At 39.4% G+C, this 19,080-nt stretch overlaps 4 protein-coding genes across 9 annotated transcripts; 2 read left to right on the forward strand and 2 right to left on the reverse strand.

The window, feature by feature from the left end:
- The first annotated feature begins 8 nt into the window (after window positions 1-8).
- Window positions 9-3,491, forward strand: LOC147062821 (uncharacterized). 2 transcript variants are annotated; one of them, XM_085928206.1, is made up of 6 exons: window positions 9-128; window positions 470-781; window positions 849-902; window positions 982-1,086; window positions 1,819-1,853; window positions 1,936-3,491. In XM_085928206.1, exons 1-6 carry the CDS (start codon window positions 62-64, stop codon window positions 2,152-2,154), a joined length of 792 nt encoding a protein of 263 aa, XP_085784332.1. In that variant the 5' UTR covers window positions 9-61; the 3' UTR covers window positions 2,155-3,491. The 2 variants fall into 2 exon arrangements, with proteins under 2 accessions (XP_085784332.1, XP_085784341.1); XM_085928215.1 differs by having other exon boundaries at window positions 985-1,086.
- A 2,647-nt stretch (window positions 3,492-6,138) lies between these two features.
- LOC147062822 (OX-2 membrane glycoprotein-like) lies at window positions 6,139-9,901 on the reverse strand. Its single transcript, XM_085931602.1, has 5 exons — window positions 9,754-9,901; window positions 9,215-9,538; window positions 8,438-8,761; window positions 7,308-7,595; window positions 6,139-6,675 (listed from the first exon to the last, which is right to left on the reverse strand). The coding sequence occupies exons 1-5, from the start codon at window positions 9,815-9,817 to the stop codon at window positions 6,545-6,547; spliced, it is 1,131 nt and encodes a 376-aa protein (XP_085787728.1). The 5' UTR covers window positions 9,818-9,901; the 3' UTR covers window positions 6,139-6,544.
- Window positions 9,902-10,583: 682 nt separating this feature from the next.
- On the reverse strand, window positions 10,584-14,851 carry LOC147062823 (OX-2 membrane glycoprotein-like). Of its 4 annotated transcripts, none has more exons than XM_085931938.1 (7): window positions 14,563-14,851; window positions 14,016-14,070; window positions 13,517-13,606; window positions 13,199-13,450; window positions 12,802-13,140; window positions 11,959-12,085; window positions 10,584-10,722 (listed from the first exon to the last, which is right to left on the reverse strand). In XM_085931938.1, the coding sequence occupies exons 2-7, from the start codon at window positions 14,056-14,058 to the stop codon at window positions 10,686-10,688; spliced, it is 888 nt and encodes a 295-aa protein (XP_085788064.1). In that variant the 5' UTR covers window positions 14,059-14,070; window positions 14,563-14,851; the 3' UTR covers window positions 10,584-10,685. The 4 variants fall into 4 exon arrangements, with proteins under 4 accessions (XP_085788064.1, XP_085788150.1, XP_085788230.1 ...); XM_085932024.1 differs by lacking the exon at window positions 14,563-14,851 and adding an exon at window positions 14,158-14,505; XM_085932191.1 differs by lacking the exon at window positions 10,584-10,722 and adding an exon at window positions 10,745-11,462 and having other exon boundaries at window positions 14,563-14,846.
- On the forward strand, window positions 14,427-16,720 carry gemin8 (gem (nuclear organelle) associated protein 8). 2 transcript variants are annotated; one of them, XM_085932403.1, is made up of 4 exons: window positions 14,427-14,538; window positions 14,768-14,815; window positions 15,780-16,089; window positions 16,249-16,720. In XM_085932403.1, the coding sequence occupies exons 2-4, from the start codon at window positions 14,813-14,815 to the stop codon at window positions 16,506-16,508; spliced, it is 573 nt and encodes a 190-aa protein (XP_085788529.1). In that variant the 5' UTR covers window positions 14,427-14,538; window positions 14,768-14,812; the 3' UTR covers window positions 16,509-16,720. The 2 variants fall into 2 exon arrangements, with proteins under 2 accessions (XP_085788529.1, XP_085788442.1); XM_085932316.1 differs by lacking the exon at window positions 14,427-14,538 and having other exon boundaries at window positions 14,545-14,815.
- Window positions 16,721-19,080: the final 2,360 nt, after the last annotated feature.

A 19,080-nucleotide genomic window follows, 5' to 3' on the forward strand; every position in this document is an offset into this window, starting at 1 on the left:
GTAGTAACCAAGTAGTCGTAACCAAACCATGACAGTCTCATTTTGAATTGGCTGCAAGGAGATGTGGAGTATCGTCCTCAGTGCTTTTTGTCTCTATCTTGCTGCATCTCTCACTTCAAGTGTCAAGTGTAAGTATTTTTTTTGTTTTGTGTTCTCCTTTACGATCTGAAGACCCCCAAAAAGTTAGTATCAATTTTAACTCTGTCAAGTCCAGATGTGATGGTAGAACCTTATTTGTCTTACCTTTATATATAGTCATGGTGGATAAAAAAAAAAAAAAAAAAAAAGATAAAACAAGAATGTAGGGCAGCATGGTGTGTCGTGGTTAACATGTTCCGCAAGTTTGGAATTTGTGACTAAAAGGTCTGAAACTGGGCCACATTTACATTCACTATACAAAATGTTCCTACTACCGTCTCCTAAATATATGTTTGTGTTCATTCACGTCTTTCTCATTTTCTCTGAACAGATTGTGATAACCCCCTACAAATCACGGTGGATGACACAATTCACAAGACTCCACTTGGGGAATACTTAGAGATTAAATGTTATATTAACTGCACGGACCAGTCGTTGAACAATGTCTCCTGGTATAAGTTGGAGAGGGACAAATTCACGCCGGTGACCGTTGACTCTCATGTTGAGATTAAACCGAAGAAGTTAAGCGATGACAAAATGGAGCTGTTGTTATGTTTCACAAATATACAACAAAGCAATGCAGGTCTCTATCAGTGTGCAAATGGATGTGCCGTAGGACATCCCATCAACGTGTCTGTGTATGGTATGTCTTTATACAATCATGAATTTAGATGATTGCAGACCTTACAGACCACCATTTGGTTTTCCAGATAACAACATAATGACCAACATCTCAAATAGGAATGACACCAGTAAGATGACCAGTAAGATTGCAGCATTGTGTACATAGTTTAAGACTAGCATATACTTCATTCACGAAAATAAAGTGTATTTTTCTGTCAGCAGGTATGTCAAAGGAAGAGATCAGATGGATATCTGCTTCTGGCACTATCGCATTTGTGGTCATGGTGATATTTGTTACCATCATTTCAATGCAACGGTGTAAAGGTGAGGTGTTTTCATCCAGATATCTTTTTGTGTTTATTTGACACAAAGTTATTCTTAAGTTTTTGTGGTTGTGATTTTAATGGCATTTTTTTTTTATTGAATCATTTTATACAACTTTTAGGACAAAACATTTTTAAAGAAATAACACCTAGCCTTATGATGTGGTGATGAAGATAGCCAACTATCAATCGCTCGTTCTAAATTTTGCACTCATGCATCTTATTTAGAAAACAGCAGGTCATGCAAAAAGTACTGAAATGCACATTGAGAACTTTAGAAAAAGTCCAATCAAGTTCACCTCTAAATTTTATATTATTTATATATATATGTATATATATATGTATATATATATATATATATATATATATATATATATATATATAATTTTTTTAATGAATTAATTTATTTACTCATCAATTTATCCATGTATTTGTTTATTTAATTACTATTTATTTTGTGTGGCTATATATATATATATATATATATATATATATATATATATATATATATATATATATAAATAATTTTATTATTATTTTTATTTGTATTTATTTATTTATTTTTCCCTAAGTTTTTAGGTCCATCCTGGTATTTCACCCATAAGCCAAATACATGTACCTCTACACCTTGAGAATAGTGTATATGTAGTATATCTGTATTTAAATATGAATAAATTCACGTTTATAAACCCAAACATATTTGATCTAAGAACATTACATATTTTTTATGCAGGTCACGCAGCACGAGCGACACAAACAGAAATTGAAGTAAGGCATAGTCGATCGTCTCCGCAACATAACATGTTCAACGGGGTCTATGAATTATATATATTGATTTATTTTTTTTCAGCAAAGCAGAGGCAAACCACAAACTATGCCAACTTCCTCCGGCAGTCACATTTACAGCGAGATGAGCGCAGAAGAAGGAAAGGACTCAAAAACAAGGACAGTGAAAGACGACAGATCCGTCACGTATGCCACTCTCGACCCCCAGCTGCTCGTCGCCACTCCCGCTCGACCGAGGAGGCTTCAAGAAGAAAGTTCACACTATGCAGATATACGAGTATGACACATAATGGAAAGTCAGCTTTTCCAAGCGAGGGAAACGATTCGTTTCACATGAGACTGAAACGAGCAGCTCCCTCTCACATCCTAAAAGTCAATCTCGGTTTTTGGAGGAATGAGAGGTCACACTCGGGGGTCATTGTTGTAAAAAAAAAAAAAAAAAAAGGGGTCGTTTTATTTAATTGCTATGATGAGCGGAAGGTGAAGCAAGTTGTTGTCGTACATTGTGGGTGTGAGTGAGCTTTTGCGGTTTATCAAGCTTGCATCTGCAGAATGAGCACGTGTACGCATTCTCACACTTTCACAAGTGGTGCTAACTTTTCTTCCTTTTGATGCTCATGAATAATCAGCGGGGGCTTTCGGAATAAAGGATCGTAAGCAAAATAAAGAAAACCAATGAAACCGTACCGCGCTCGAGGGTTAATTGTTGTGTTCTAACGTTGAAGAGTAACACCAAGCTTCAAAGTCACAACAAGAACATGTCGGTAACTTCAAGCAGCGTGTCGGCCATAGAAAATTATTCAAGTGGCTCATTTCTCAACTTAACTGATATGCGGATGTGGGCGGTTATCTTTCTCACACACACACACACACACACACACACACACACACACACACACACACACACACACACACACACACACACACACACACACACACACGACACGACACCTGCAAGTCACACAAGAATGATTTGACAGCAACCTCAGAAAGGTCACTGGTTTGTCAGTCTTCATGAAATGGACCACTAAGGCAATTTTCCAAAGAGAAGTGAGATTTCATGGCCCCGCCTCTTTTCCCTCATACTTACAAGTCATCACAAATTAAGGACATTTTTAAACCACGATAAGCGATTTTAAACCTTTAAGACTAAAGGGAAAGATATGGTTTTCTTTGCAACATGACATTGCACATTAATTACAGCAGGTGGCAGCAGACTGTGGAGTATAAATAATATTTATAGTTAGTTATTCATCAGATTGGATTGAAATCTAATTGACATTCCTCAGTTGTGTGACTGGCTGTTTATGGTGGGCAGGATGTGGTTCCCTCCCCTGCACATCCTGCTGGCTCAGATACCACAGAAAACATTCAAACCATTCATGTGGTTAAGTTTTTTTTTTTTTTTCTTTTTTATTATAGCTTTGAGTCGTCAATAAAATTGTGCAGATATGAGAAAAATGTTTTCACTAGAGCAGGTTTTCATAGTGTTGGTTTGCATTTTAAAGTAAAAGCTTTGTGTTTTACTGTAAGTTTGGGTGTGTGCATTGTTCCGTGTGTGTGCTAGCAAAGTATTTTTTGTCATGGCCCGGCTCCCAACTTCAGCCTCCTCAAGGCTTCCTTCCCACCCACAGCGAAGACATGCACTTTTGTCCAAGCTGAAACAAACAGTTTTGTTTTGGAGCAAGAAAGGAATCCAATTGGACAAGAAAAAACAGGGGCTAAATTTCTGCACTGATTCCTATTCTAGTGCTACAATAAATGCAGCCAGTGTTATTATTTGGTCATGAGACGAACTCAGAATTGATTTGAATTATTATTTATTTTAATTATTTTATTTCACCGGTGTCAAACTCGAGGCCCGGGGGGCCAGATAAGACCCGCCACATCATTTTATGTGGCCCGGGAAGACAAATTGTGCATCAAATGTGTGTGTCATTACTAGAATAGCAAATTGGCTTCACTCTTAATATCTGTTTTTTTTTTATATTTGACCAGTTTTTACTGGGGAGCCACTTTTTGATTGGCTGTTTGATCTGTGACGTCACTCGGACACTCCATTAGGTACACTGCCATTTTCAGGTGTTAGGGAAAAAGTTTAAATGAAAGTGAAAAGTGTCACACCCGCCCTCACCCCCACTTTCTGATTGGCTGTTTGATCGGTGACGTCATTTGGACACTCCATTAGGTACACTGCCATTTTCAGGTGTTCCTAATAACAGGCCACTTCATTAGGGAAAAATCATAGTCAAAGCTTCACGGAAAGTGAAAAGTGCCACGCCCACCCTCACCCCCTTTCTGATTGGCTGTTTGATCTGTGACGTCATTCGGACATTCTATTAGGTACACCGCCATTTTAAGGTGAACCGAATAACAGGCCACTTCATTAGGGAAAAATCATGGCCAAAACTTAAGTGAAAGTGAAAAGTACCACACCCGCCCTCACCCCCACTTTCTGATTGGCTGTTTGATTTGTGACGTCATTCAGACACTCCATTGGGTACACCGCCGTTTTCAGGTGTTCCTAATAACAGGCCACTTCATTAGGGAAAAATCATTGTCAAAGCTTCACGGGAAGTGAAAAGTGCCACACCCGCCCTCACCCCCACTTTCTGATTGGCTGTTTGATCTGTGACGTCATTCGGACACTCCATTAGGTACACCGCCATTTTCAGGTGTTCCTAATAACAGGCCACTTCATTAGGGAAAAATCATGGTCAAAACTTAAATGAAAGTGAGACGTGCCACACCCACCCTCACCCTCACTTTCTGATTGGCTGTTTGATTTGTGACGTCATTCAGACACTCCATTGGGTACACCGCCATTTTCAGGTGTTACTAATAACAGGCCACTTCATTAGGGAAAAATCATTGTCAAAGCTTCACGGGAAGTGAAAAGTGCCACACCCGCCCTCACCCCCACTTTCTGATTGGCTGTTTGATCGGTGACGTCATTTGGACACTCCATTAGGTACACTGTCATTTTCAGGTGTTCCTAATAACAGGCCACTTCATTAGGGAAAAATCATTGTCAAAGCTTCACGGGAAGTGAAAAGTGCCACACCCGCCCTCACCCCCACTTTCTGATTGGCTGTTTGATTGGTGACGTCATTCGGACACTCCATTAGGTACACTGTCATTTTCAGGTGTACCTAATCACAGGCCACTTCATTAGGGAAAAATCATGGTCAAAGTTTAAATGAAAGTGAAAAGTGCCACACCCAAACAACCCCCCACTTTCTGATTGGCTGGTTGATCTGTGACGTCACACGGACACAGGTGTACCTAATCACTTCATTAGGGAAAAAGTTTAAGTGAAAGTGAAAAGTGCCACACCCGCCCTCACCCCCACTTTCTGATTGGCTGGTTGAGCTGTGACGTCACTCGGACACTCTATTAGGTACACCGCCATTTTCATGTTCGTTCGGAAGATTCACGACAGACAGCGTTGCTCCTATGCCAGCCGACACACGTTTTCCCGACATTGATGTTTTGATTTTGTATTTGTTGGATTGTAGTTGGTGTTATTATACCGAATGTGTTTGAATAAAAGGTTGAAAAAAAATCGTGCTGACATTTGTTGTTTTGGGGGACACCTACTCATTTTGATTTTTATGTTTTAATTGGCCAATATAAAAACAAGGAATAAAACACCAGACAAGTTTTAACATAAATGTTTATTAAAATAATAATAATAATAAAAAAAGTACATTTCAAACCAGCAATCTAATGTGAAATTGCATATATTGGATAACAATATTCAGGCGTATATATGCATACACGTTATTTAAAAACTACGATAAGTGTTATAAAATAAAGATTACCCAAAGAGAAGTTGTTGCATAACGGCGCATCCCTTCATGCAATAAAGTTAGCCTCCTTTGCCTCCTCTGACTGCACGTCCCTGGTGTGGGTCGGCTAGTTTTAAATTGTAAGTTCACCTATCACCACTAGATGGCATATATGTATTAGTTTTGCTTACGCCGGGTCGTATACTGCCCTATATTACAACTTGAGTAGGCCTAAAATCTTTTAGCTGATTTGGAGTGATCTGAAGGACAAACAGCTCCTCAATAATCAAATACTGAGTGAGTCTATTTTTGTAAAGAAATGTAAACACAGAGTTCTTGGGGGTATGATCATTTTTAATGCGAGCGAGAGATTTCCAGAAATAGGCAGATAACTAAAGATGTGTCATTTTGGATTTGATGTGAGTGCAGTGCCAACCATCTGCATGTAAACATTACAAAATCAAATGTAAACAATATGTAAAGTAATGTTTTATTTCATTCTCAAATGTCAAGTGTGAAAAGAAGCAATTTCCTTGTCTCAGGAACATGGAAGGTTAAAACGCAGCCTCAATATGAGGCCATGTGACCACTTATCTCACAACCCAAAAAACACGATAAATATATGAAAACAAAATCTCGAAAAATTACATGTCAGTTACAGAAGTACGATGAATAGAAAATGTACATTTACAAGGATTTCAGTAAAGGGTTTTGAAACTTGTCAAATTGGAACTTTTTGTGGGCAGATGATTGAAACTTAAAGGGAACTAGACTTCAAAACACCCCCGTCAGAGAAGTGTGGAAAGCAGCTCTGAAACCTGGTTGATGACCTTTTCCATCCTCGTCTAAAAAATTGTCTTTGTCAAAAGGGATTCTTTCAGTCTATATTTCTCCCCTGCCAGGATCAATTTTCGAAAAGAACATACGACGGTGATAGACGAACAAGCAGATGAGGATCAGGACTGCCAGCAGACAGCAAAGCAAGATGAGGATGACAATGAAGGGACTCACTGCTGCACATAAAAACAAAAACAAAATCCATCAACGTTATGCCGTCAGATGTGTGAGTAGTGGAAAGAACCATTTCCTGCATTTGATTTCCCCAACAAAATAGCTTCTATTCATAGCCAAGGCCATGACTAACGTCAATGTTTGACTCGTCACTTGACCTAACTTGGGAGTTAAACAATTGGAATGTGACTTGAGGCCTGACATACTTAAAGGGGAAGTCAATCCCTTTTTTTTTTTTGTCATAATATGTGTCTCCTTTAGTCTGAAGATTAATATTACGTTTGTGGAATATATGTTAAACAACTAAATATATCCATCTCAGAGGGGGGCCATTTTGTCAAATTACGTTACAGTTGGTTGCTCTCAGGTCACAACCGATGATTGGTCGCTTCCTAGCCGTGACGCTACAATTTACAGAATAACTTAAATTCCTAAAATGGACAGAAAAGGGACGGACGGGCCTGTTTGCCGGCCGAGAGGAACCCCAGTAGCCTAGCTGTTAGCTTGCAAGCTAGCTAGTGTCTAGTGCTGACTGTTGGGTGTGGAAATGGTTTCCAGTCCCATGAGGTTCTACGCAGATCAATCTTCGCAGCTCAAAATTGGAAGTGTAAGAAAATTGTTAAAAAAAACTCACCAGATAAATTGCTGAGGAACACCGAGAGCGGTTTTTCCAATCCCTGATGGTGTACGACGCACTGGATCGACCGCTCGGTGAGCTGCCCCGACGAGAGGAGCAGTGTGCTCGTCACCGTCGTTATGCCGTCGCCGTCAGTGTTGAGGAAAACCAACGATGTGTTGAGACTTTGGTTGTACCCGCCGATGCTCCACGTGATCTCTGCGGCGGGTCGCGATCGAGCGGTGCAGTTGGCCTTGGTGACACCTGAAGGCGAGGTCGCGTGGGTCATCTTCACCTCGGGTAAAACTGTTGGATAAATAAAGTCGGAAATAATTTTATTCTGACCACTCACTAAGTTTTACATTTTATGTGTATCACTGGCCAAACATGTTTGTACATCCGTGCATTGAAATGTATGGGAAGTAAAAACAAAGGAGTTGGTCCTTCTTTGTCAGCTGACATTTTGGAATCTTGCTTGAAAACAAAACAAACAGCCTTCTATAATTTGTTCCCACAAAGTTGTGAGATGTTTTTCAAAATGGCAGGGTAAATGTCATGTATTTTTAGAACTTGTGGTGTTTTTAAATTACAACTTGTGCGGAGGTTACGTGGGTCGGGCGATGACTTGACTTCTGACCCAACCCAAAAAGACTAACAAGTTCTGCAATATGTGTCCCTTAAAAAAAAAGAACGCTGTGATCAGCAAATGCTAAATTCAGGCCGTTAGATATTTGTTTATATATATATATACAAAAAAAAAACTAAACGTATAGATTAGTTTAAAAATGAAATATATACAGAATGCATCAGGTTTTGATTTAAAATTTTGTTCAAATGTTTTGATGTGAAAGTAATGCTCATCAAATTCAGATTTAGGTTTTTAGGAGTTATTCTTTTCTTTATTATTTATTTGTTTTTGAGTTGATAAACATTTTTGATTTGCAATCCCAGATTATTAAATTTGACATTTTTTCAGTTGCAATTCTTGTTTTCTTATGCACATATTAGCCTTTTCATGTACGTTTGGGAGATTTTGTTATATGGTGCTAAAAAAGCACAGAATCTGAGCGCTATTATTACCTACACTCCTTGAATGCAACATTTTGATTACAGGGTGGGTGCGATTCAGTCCTTCTGTCTGAACTCACCATAAACAGAAAGACAAGTGGAGCCTGTCCTGGTGCCATCTGGGAAAGTATGGAACTCGCAGGTGTAGCACGCCTCATCTTCTATCGTAACCGCCCGAAAAAACAGCTTGGTGTCATTCAGGCTTTTGCTCAGGTTCAGGCGACTCTGCAGTGCCTCTTCTACATGGTAGTGAACTCGGGAGTGGGATGCCACGGTGATAATGTCTTGCTCAATCTTCTTCTTCCACAGAACCTGGTGCACTCGTTCGGGGAGGCCGTACCGGCAGGACAACGTAGCGGGCTCGCCACTTACGGCCATCTTGTTAGCATCTGGATGCACGCTGGCTGGGAAAAAAAAAAAAAAGGGGCGTGTCATCGCATGCTTTTTTTTTGTTTTGCTCACATCTGCTGTGACTATAATATGCAGTAAAAAGTTTACACAACAACGACGTTGCCTCAGGAGGCAGTTTAATAAAGTTGAAGCTGGGAATCAAACTGTGCTTGCTCACTGGTAGCAAGAGAGCTACTGGTCTTTGTAGAGATGGCACAAAGAGTGCACTGATGGCCAACTTGTACCGCACAGCTCCAGAATGCCAAAACTACATGCTCACAAACTAAAAAAAAAAAAAAAAAAAGTGACACTGGGAAAAGTAGACAAATCTTGTGCAGATTGAAAAAAAGTCAAAAAGTCTGTTTTCAAAAGGTAGGGAGTGAAACCAAAAAAAAAAAAGCCAGAAAATTTAAAACAGAAAGTGAGTTACTTAGTTACTTCGCAGCACTGCCAACGACTGAACTCACCAATCACGCTGACGCATGTGACGCCTTCTTGTGAGCCCGCAGGGAAGACGTCAAAGATGCAGCGAAAGCAGCCCTCGTGCTCAAGCCGCACCGTTACAATGCTGATGTAACTGGAGTTCTTTTCCCAAGAGGCGAGCTGGACGTTGGAGTCTCGGTGGCTAACGCTGATGGACGGCCCGGGTTGGTACGCCAGCAGGAGCTTGTTCTCTTTGTCGAGCCAGCGCACTTGATGGACTGTGTCGCTTGTTGTCGTGGTAACATTGCAGCCCAATAGGAGGGGATGGCCTGCCTCGGCGATCACTGCGGCAGAAGCTAAGACCTCACCTAATAGAATACAATGTTAGCTTATTTTTCAGTACCATTGACAGGTATGGATGACAAATAGGAGTTTTTAATATCTGTGACATCATTGTTAAGCCATGACATTTATTTTCAAACGTGTCAAAGTGACAATATTAAAATGTGAGATTAGTGTTGCCAAATGAGAAGAAAATGGTTTTAAAATTGATATAAACTTTTCATGAAATAAGATTATTAACCTTGTGTGCTGGATGTTCCTCCGATCCAGAGTAGCAGAGTAAAATGCAGGCGAAGTCCAAACATGTTCAATTGCAGCAAGTTCACCGACACGTGCTATCGAACAATGTTTCCATTTTTTTGAATGAACTTTTAGAATGATGCAGCTTCTGATGTCTTCCAATTGATTTTCATCTTGTTTAAGCCATGACAGTGCAGCTCAGCTGCATAGAGCCTCACCACTTGAAGTGTGATTAGTTTTCAGAGCCTGAAACAAACCAATATAAAAGGTCAATGTTTGAATCAAAGTAGTCCATTTCGATTAAGTTTTTTTTTTTCTCAAAGCTTGAACATTTTAACATGTATTTATTTCTTGAAATACCTTTTTTGTCACTTTCCATCAGGTACCACTGTTCACTTAACATGGTTTGCTTGACTTTTGTAAAAAATATTTTGATTTTATTTGTCGTCACTATGACATAAAAAAAAAATCATTATTACTTCTAGATAATATTCTGTATCCCACTTACTGCTTTATCACTTGGGATCATGATACCAGTCTGCTCTCATAGCTAGCTTTTGAACTAGCTAATCAGAGAAGCTTACTTAAATTCTGATTATTGACTAAAAAAAATAAATAATAATTACAACCAGGTTATCTAAGGAGAAACTGCTATTCAAACGATTTTCTCAAGCACAGAAATGAAGACTTACAGGTCGGAAGATGAATAAATGAAGGCAAATAAAACTTACCTGAAGTCAGACTGCTGGATTTGTAAATGTCGTTAATTCGTGTGTTTTCAACATTTCAGATGAAAAGACGCCATGACTGCTAGCAAGGAGTAGCGAGCAACAAGTGATGTGGATCAGGATAAGCTTGTTAGCCAACGCCTCCTCCAATGGATTCGTTAAAACGAGGAAAGTGCGACCTCCAGTGGCCAATTTCTTCCTTCAGTCATTCAAACTCCTGTTCATATGGCTGGTTCTTAATTCTTCAAACACAAGTCAAGTGCGTGAATGTTAAATATCTTTAATAGTGCAGCAGAAGAGGGCATTGCATTGAATTTGCACATTTATACATGTATTTTCAAATCGACGTCAACATAAAAATCAAATGAGGAATTTATGTCATAAAATAAATAAGATCCAGTGTGTATAAAAAAATAATTCATAGATGTTTACATTCACAAATGAGCCTCATCTTTTTTCAACTTTGGATCTGAAAGTCTGTCAGGTATATACGATTACTTCAACAGTCTATCTTCAGTTTGCCAAGAATCCTTCAACTGAAAAACCCCAAACTCAAAAACATCACTTTTGAGAACTACTTCAATGTTCCTTCTATAATAGGTTGTACTTAAACTCCACAAACCATCACGATCAATAAAGTTTCAATCAATCAATCAATCAATCAATCAATCAATCAATCAATCAATCAATCAATCAATCAATCAATCAATCAATCAATCAATCAATCAATCAATCAATCGATCAGCTGAGTAATAAACTCAAGTAGCTTTCTCCCTTTTAATTTAAAATACCACAAAAACCCCAAGACATTTACTTGCTGTAACTGAAAGACAACGTTCTGAAACTCCTTCCAAAAAAAAAAAAGGTGCATAAAGTGCTGGGTTTAAATTGGCTGCTAAGTTGGTTAATTCTGCTGATAAGCCAAGTTGCAAGCTGTCTGGCAGAGAAGACAAAAAACTACAGAACTGACATGACCTTAAACCTGTGAAGAGGAAACAAAACAAGGAACGTTATGAAATTAATCCGGGCGTTCTTGTTTTGAATTGCCCTTATTAGTTCCAGTAAAGTCAAAATGAACAATTAATAGTTCCAGTAAAGTGAAAATGAAAATGTTCTCTGAATGTGATAAAACCACATAGAGAGGTGATAATTATCACAAATTTGAATGATTAAAGGTCTTGGCAAGAATACAAAATGAGGTTTAAAAACTTGGTTTGGCTCTAAAATGCTGTGGGCACCCACACCAGCGGACCAAGGTGGGATATAATAGCTAGCTAGCTAGCGATAATTGATACATCCCTAGCTAGCTAGCGATAATTGTTACATCCCTAGCGAGCTAGCAGCACATTGTAACTGTGCCAGATATGTGCCGATACATTTGCAAAGAACAGAAATGTCTGACAAAAGCAACGTTTCAGCTAAGCAATGTCATTTCATAATATTCACATATTATTTCTGAGACAACAATTACAACTCACCTCTTCGGTTTTCTTGCTATGCAGACTCGTACGACTGTGACGGCCACACCAATCACAACAAACACACCAATCACAGCCATCACAACGATCACAGGAAGATTTCCTCCTGTTTTGAGTGGTCTTCCACCTGTTTTTAAAAAAAGTCAACTTCAAATTGTGTTTATACTCTCGTTGCAAACACTGCATCTTCTACTGCAAATCAAAACATGAAGAAAATGTCCCCACGGGGGTCGGGGGGAAAATTAGATGTAATTTTTGGAATTTGTTTTTAAAAAACAAAACATTAGAATGACTCAGAACTCAGTTATTTGTATGTCATATGGAAACTCAAAGTTACTTAAGACTTTCACTTTCATTTTGACTATCGGATACTGGAATAATAAACAAGTCACGGAAATGAAATTTAAAACAGGCTTGGTGGAGTTGAACTGAAAGAGAAGAAGCTTTACATCATGGCCCCAAAAAATTTTTTGTGTACAATTTGGGAAACGGCGCATGTGGTTTCATGTGACCAGCAATGTGTCACCTTTGTGTCATTACTTTAGAAGTAAATGTCAGATAGAACTTGAGTCTTTGCGGTTAAACCAATCCAGAACCTCGGACTAAAACCGAATCGGAGGTAAACAAAAGCAATCATGTGAATCCAATTAATCCGTTCTAGTCACCAATAAATACTTTCTTGGGCTTGACTGTATTAAACAATTTCAGCCAAATATTTTGTGCTTATGTATGATTTTAGTTTGAAGGATTAACATTTTTGTAATAGCTTGTTTATAATGTTGTTTCATAGTGGAATATTTGATCAAAATTCCACGGAAAAAGGTTGTTGGAAATTGTACATACCAGTGTTTTCCTCCTCCATCAATTTCTCTGGGCCATCATCCCAAGAAAAAGGGACCTTCACCATCCTTTTTTGACTGCTACTTTGCACCACGCAATCGCCATGGCCGTCCCAACTCCCGAACACGAGCATGGTGACATTGTGACTGCTGGTGAACGTGCCGTCCTCGTTGGCTACCGTGGCGGACACCGTCTTGTTTGAAATGGTGGCGTCGCGCGAGAAGTCCCAGCGGATGACGGGTGGCGGTTTCCCGGTGGCGGAGCAGCTGAACACAACTGTCGCCGTTCGGTTTGCGAGCTCGCCGTCTGGTTGATCGACCATTGCGTTCACCTCGGAGATTCCTGCAAAATTTAGAACCCATTAGCAAATTGCACAAGTCATCAGACGATTGGTTTTTACCTTGCACGGTGAGGCAGGTCTGGTTCTGTTTGGAGGGCTTCGGGAACACGTTGAAGATGCAGATGTAACAACATTCGTCTGCCCACGTGGCGCTCTTCAGGGTGAAAGACACCGAGCTGAGGGACGTCTCGTTGAGAATCACCTTGCCCCGGTAAGGCTCGTTGATGTACTGTCCATGGTACTCGCTGTAAGATGCAACGTTCTCAATGGGATTATCCCGTAGACGCCTCTGCAATGTAACCTGCTGGACACCTGAGGTGAGGTCAACGAGTTGTTAGTTGCTACAGTATTTGAGTTTGACTGACTACCTCATCTTACCTTTCTGGTCGTGCAGCTCGAACTTGTAGAAAGCATCCGTGCCATATTCCACTGTTGTCTTCCTCAAACTGGTTATCTGCACGCTGGCAGCTGAAATACGAACGTACGGAAGAGGATTAGGGCCAGTGAAGAAAAAAACAAAAAAACGAGGGGTGACAGGATTCTGACTTTTTTTCTCAGAATTCTGACTTTATTCTCAGAATAATTCTAAATTCTAAATTCTAATCCTGAGAAAAAAAAGTCAGAATTTCTGACTTTAAACTCAGAATTCTGACTTTATTCTCAGAATTCTGACTTTATTCTGAGAATAAAGTCAGAATTTCTGACTTTAAACTCCGAATTCTGACTTTATTCGAATAAAGTAAGAATTCCCCATTTCTGACTTTAAAGTCAGAATTGGGGAATTCTGTCCTTGAGCCGCATACGGGCAAAAGAGTCCATGCTTTTAAACATGGGAACAAATCGTGCAGGTCGGTAACGGATTTTGCAAGTACCTCACCCCTTAGAAGCAGGACATAGAAGACCAAACACTGCTGGCGCATCTTGCAAGGTTGCTGCAAAGAGTAGGGTACTCTTTCGGTTCGTGCATTTGATAAATATCAAGGAAAACGAAACTGAACTGAACACGATGTTTTTCTTACCAAGTGAAAGCAAAATTTACGACCACTCTTAGGAACTCAGTTGAGTAACAAACAGGGCAAAGTGTGCTAAAAAATAAATACAAAAATAAAATAATAGCCAAAAGTCGATGTTTGTTATATCAAGTTTGCTGTTCTTTTTTTTTTTTTTGCAAACTTTATTTAGCAGAAACATAGCCTACAAACGTTATTTTTTGGGGTAGAAATAATATAAAAGACAGATTCGAAACAGAGACATTCGAAAAAGCAGCACAAAATTTAAGATTAAAAAAACAATTTGGTTGCTATCAACTAACCACTGTGCGGCGGTAGTGAGTGGTTTTGCAAAGGCTGCTGGGAAATGTAGAGTTTTTTTTTTTTAAAACTCCAAACAGATTGTGAAATGTGAGTTATTCTGCAAAAACTTACCTTTTGCGTTCATCTTCATTTCGTGACAGCGGGCGAAAGTCGGGCTGTTCTATTTGTAGTTTAAGAGGCGTACACGTTTGGGAGATGCTAGCACATAATGCTAACAAATCCCCCGGTCGCCTTTCTTGTTTGGCAGCAGCCATGCTAACCTGCTCTTCGTCTGCGTGATGCTTTGATCTGAATTAAAATTAATATTCCTCCTCAGATTCTTCCATCCGTCGCAGGTGTTGGGCGGCACTGAAGAGCGCACATGGTGAGAGCATTACCGCGATGATAGTGGCGTACTCGATCCAGAATATCATAAGCGAAAGACAGTTTCGCTTTTGACTGCTTTTTTAAAAAAAATTTTTTATCAAATTTGTTGGTGATTGGCTAACCAATTTGATTGATCCTCTCCAGAGTGGTTTGAAAAATAAATAACCAAACTGACAAACTTTGCTTGTACTAAAAAAAAACAACAACAACGACAGTAAAGCATAACTTCCCCCGGAGAAGCGAATGATTTCAACCTCAACCGTGAACGCTTATTTATTGAACTTGACAAAAGTTTTTTGTTCTTTGATATATCCTTAGATTTAGGAAACTTGATTGAAGTTTTTTGCTATTTTCGCTGAATTTATGCATAAAGATCATAAATACATATAGTATTTAGTATAGTATAGCAGCATACAGTAGAAACAAGGACTGGGCTTGAAATCACATTCTTATTCAAGATTCAAGTGTTTTTTATTCGCCATTTTTGAGCGTGCCAAACAAGGAATTTGACTTGGGTACATCAGAGCCTTTGTTCAACATTTAGGTGACTCACAACACTCAGGACATGTGAAAAATGGCAAATATTCTCAAACATCTCCTGATGGGCAAGGAAAAACTCCAAACTCCAACTCGTGGAAATGAGAAACCTTGAGAAGAGACCATTATTGGAATACAAGATTATTATTGGAATACAAATGCTTTTTATAATCTGAAACATTGTTAAAAATACGTGCTAGTTTATCTTTTCGGAGAAAAACTAAGGATTGGGTTCGTTCGTAACATTAAAATACTGTAGCTTGCAAACAAGCCAACAGACTGTTGGTCTGTTTCTAAGTTTTAAATATCCTGTGTGTTGAGACATTTTTAGGATAGAGAGAAATGCTCTTAGCTGACATTAACAGTTACAAAGTACTTGCACTGCCATGAATGCTAATACTAAAGTCATATCTTCTCCTCGGCAGGAGGATCCAAGCGCTCAAATGTCCTGGTTTTCCAGCCCCGTCTACAACCGATACTGGCAGCACTACCGCCAAGCGATGGCCTGGCACCAGAAGCACAGGCGGGCCTACCAGAAAGCCTTGGAGGCCGCTTACGGCCCCATCTACCGCCGCCAGCGAGAGCGCTACGCCGACTGGCGTGCGTGCCAAAGTGACAGTAAAGAAGAAGAGAGCAGCTCGGATGATGAGATCGAATGCGACGTCAGTAACATGGAGATCAGCGAGGAGCTTCGGCAATATTTTGCTCAGACCGAGAAACACAAAGAGGAATTAAGTAAGTTGACAATTAATGAAATTGTTAGTTCCGTTTTTTTTCTTTCATGTCTTTCTTTTCTAATTCATTAATTTGGGCATGCCAATCCAGAAAAAGTTGTATTTTTTTTTTTGCCACCAAAAATTCAGTTCATTTTATTACTCTCGCTGTCCTCCGCAGGGCAGCAGCAACAACTTGAGGCCGAGCAAGAGGACAGCTACGTCCCAGCCGATCGGGACCTGCGCAGCACCTGCCGGCAAGCCAGCGTGGCCCCGCCCACCGAGCGGCCAGGTGAAAGGCGTGGGGCCGAGATGAAAAAGCTGTACGGCGAGGATGCCGCCAAGATTCTGGCCATGGAGACGGCGATGCAGCTCACGTTTGACAGAAACTGTGACCGCAAGCAACCCAAATATTGGCCCGTCATCCCACTTAAACTTTAGCACTGAAGAGTTTTATTTGGCATATTAAAAGTTCGAACACTGGCCAGAAAAAAGGAGAACTTTCCAGAAGACTGAATGTAACTGTGGATTTGTTGATGTTGGGACAATATATTTCAAGATAATCAATAGTCTAATTTTGGGAGGAGGGGGACACTTGTTGCAACTTGTCTTTTGATTTTTGTGTTTTATAATAAAGTTATGTTTGGATAAAATTGGGTTTTCAGGTTCAGTGGCGCCTTGAATTTTTGCTTTGACTTATGAGTGCAAACTTGAGACGCACTGTATATTTTAAAGCCACTCGCAGTTGATGTTTCCTCTAAACCTTAATTTAAAAACAAGGATGTGATGATTCAAAACAATGTTGCATTAAGTAAGGCTTGCTAGCATAATGCTAAGATATAATGGAAAATGCAATTGACATGTGCACGGTTAGCATTATTAGTCCTAATTTTTAACCCCTATAAACAACATATTTGTTCACAAAAATGATACTCACTGACATATTTTTAGCCTCTATGAAAACGACTAATACACATTGCAGTGTAATGTTGTTTCAAGCAGATTGTGCAAGAAAAATGATTTTTCTTCCTTGGTGTCTGCGTAAGTATTATACTGCCTCCCAGTGGCCAAAGCAATTACATTCTAATTATCTACTCTGTAATTTAAAAAGCAGAATAGTAATAGTTTGCTTCTTTAAAAACAATATTTTGAAGGAAAGGCTATAACGACCCAATGGCATTTCCTTTTCATTTCAATGTGGAAATATTTAAAATCATGTTTTTGAGTTACTTTTTACAAACTTCTGTGGCTGATAACACAACTTAAAATATGTAATATTACAACTACTGTGACATCAATTGGATTTTTTCATGGCAGTTTTGCTGCCATCAAGTGTCTTAATGCAGTAGCTGCGTTATGGTCGTTTTTTTACCAGCTGGTTCCGTGTCTCACTAGAGGAAAACTTTCAGTTTGCATACACACAAAAATATGCGGGCGGTAGGTAGGTAGGTAGGTAGGTAGGTAGGTAGGTAGGTAGGTAGGTAGGTAGGTAGGTAGGTAGGTAGGTAGGTAGGTAGGTAGGTAGGTAGGTAGGTAGGTAGGTCGGTCGGTCGGTCGGTCGGTCGGTCGGTAGGTCGGTAGGTCGGTAGGTAGGTAGGGATAAATGTCTACAAATATCCACTTGGATTTATCACCTGGAAGTCAACAGCAGAGAAAGTACACTCACAGGATCAGATACTACACATCCATTCATTTAGAATAATACAAAATCAAATCATTATTCATCATCATTAGCTGTCCAACACATTCACTTTTAGGCATTAAAATAGTTTCTGATCCTATTGAGCTCTTTTTTCTTTTGTCAACAGTGCTCACAGTTCATTGCGACTCATTTGTCAAAACTACAATGCAAATTCTACTTTTCTTTTTTGAATGGAAAACAATGGAAACTGTGCCAATCATGGAAACGCTTCAGGCACTAATAATAATAATAACGAGACAGTTGGAAAGGGTTTTACAGTTGGATAGGGTTGAATCAGTCAATAAATGAAAAACAAAAATTTGGTCAAATTTGCCGTCAAATTGAAATAAAAAAATGTTGAATTGTGGGTAAAGCTGAAACGGGTTGAATTGGTCAAGCAATGTAGAAATTTTAAGGGAAAAACGAAATGTTGTGAAATTTGTCCAAATTCGACAAACATTTTAAATGTGAAAACGTGCCATTTTTGAATGTGGCAATTTTGGAAATGTTGAAAATCCTCCCCAATGCGATTTGAATGTGCTGAAGCGTGTGAATTTCAAACTGGAACCGTGTCATATTCAAATGTTGGATGTGTCATGAAGAAAGAATGGCGAAATGCGTCTACAACAACCACTCCCCTATAAGATGAATGTGTGTCAAAAAAATATAAGGAGCTGGCTGACAAACAGGAACAGTTGCAGGTGTTACGTTGATGAGTAGACCATGCCTGTGGTGGAATGTTAATGGCTGGGTGGCACGTAGCATGATTTAGCAAGATGTTCTTTCCATCATCATCACGATAAGGGTCATTGGATTCATTTTTCACTTTCAGCCAGCCAATCACACCACACCCTGGATGCAATTAATTCTCGCCATCATTGCACACTCTTCCCCACCCTTTCTCTCTTATTTATACTTTATTCATTTTCCAGTTAATTTTGTTGTAGCTGAGATTCCCAAAATAAACATACAGATGCAAATAAATAATCTGTCTATCCTCTATCGGTGTAAAATAGAATAATCGGCGGTCCCCGACTTGCTTCTTGGTTAGATTAGTGATCTTTTGAACGAAAACCCCCGCTTAAATGCACAAATCAAGCATTTGATGCCATTTTCGGCGATCTTGGGAGAACACTTTGGAACACCCGTCGTCAATCATCCGAGGGAAAATGAATGGACTACTTCCCGATACAGTGAGGACAACCGGGTTTTGGTTTCCCACGTTACAAAATGAAAACAGAACCAATTTTTCCCCAGTTGGGGTTTTGTGAGTTTTTCTTTCCCCTTCCGAGGGGTTAAATTAAGGAGAAGAATTGTCAATTGTGGCCACGT

Source organism: Syngnathus leptorhynchus, chromosome 1 (assembly GCF_054491065.1).
Source record: "Syngnathus leptorhynchus isolate UIUO chromosome 1, UIUO_Slep, whole genome shotgun sequence".
In the NCBI taxonomy this organism is placed as follows: domain Eukaryota; kingdom Metazoa; phylum Chordata; class Actinopteri; order Syngnathiformes; family Syngnathidae; genus Syngnathus; species Syngnathus leptorhynchus.

What these genes read in the sequence shown, in the direction of transcription:
- LOC147062822 (XM_085931602.1), bottom strand. Translation starts at nt 9,817, where the DNA reads ATGTTTGGACTTCGCCTGCATTTTACTCTGCTACTCTGGATCGGAGGA. An exon ending in AGGAACATCCAGCACACAAG is followed by an intron (nt 9,539 to 9,753) that starts GTTAATAATCTT and finishes GTATTCTATTAG; the next exon opens with GTGAGGTCTTAGCTTCTGCC. An exon ending in GTTCCTCAGCAATTTATCTG is followed by an intron (nt 6,676 to 7,307) that starts GTGAGTTTTTTT and finishes TTTTATGTGCAG; the next exon opens with CAGTGAGTCCCTTCATTGTC.
- LOC147062821 (XM_085928206.1), top strand. Translation starts at nt 62, where the DNA reads ATGTGGAGTATCGTCCTCAGTGCTTTTTGTCTCTATCTTGCTGCATCT. An exon ending in TCTCACTTCAAGTGTCAAGT is followed by an intron (nt 129 to 469) that starts GTAAGTATTTTT and finishes TTCTCTGAACAG; the next exon opens with ATTGTGATAACCCCCTACAA. An exon ending in TGACACCAGTAAGATGACCA is followed by an intron (nt 903 to 981) that starts GTAAGATTGCAG and finishes TTTTTCTGTCAG; the next exon opens with CAGGTATGTCAAAGGAAGAG.
- gemin8 (XM_085932403.1), top strand. An exon ending in GAAACACAAAGAGGAATTAA is followed by an intron (nt 16,090 to 16,248) that starts GTAAGTTGACAA and finishes TGTCCTCCGCAG; the next exon opens with GGCAGCAGCAACAACTTGAG.
- LOC147062823 (XM_085931938.1), bottom strand. Translation starts at nt 14,058, where the DNA reads ATGCGCCAGCAGTGTTTGGTCTTCTATGTCCTGCTTCTAAGGG. An exon ending in CTATGTCCTGCTTCTAAGGG is followed by an intron (nt 13,607 to 14,015) that starts GTGAGGTACTTG and finishes TTCGTATTTCAG; the next exon opens with CTGCCAGCGTGCAGATAACC. An exon ending in GACCTGCCTCACCGTGCAAG is followed by an intron (nt 13,141 to 13,198) that starts GTAAAAACCAAT and finishes TAAATTTTGCAG; the next exon opens with GAATCTCCGAGGTGAACGCA.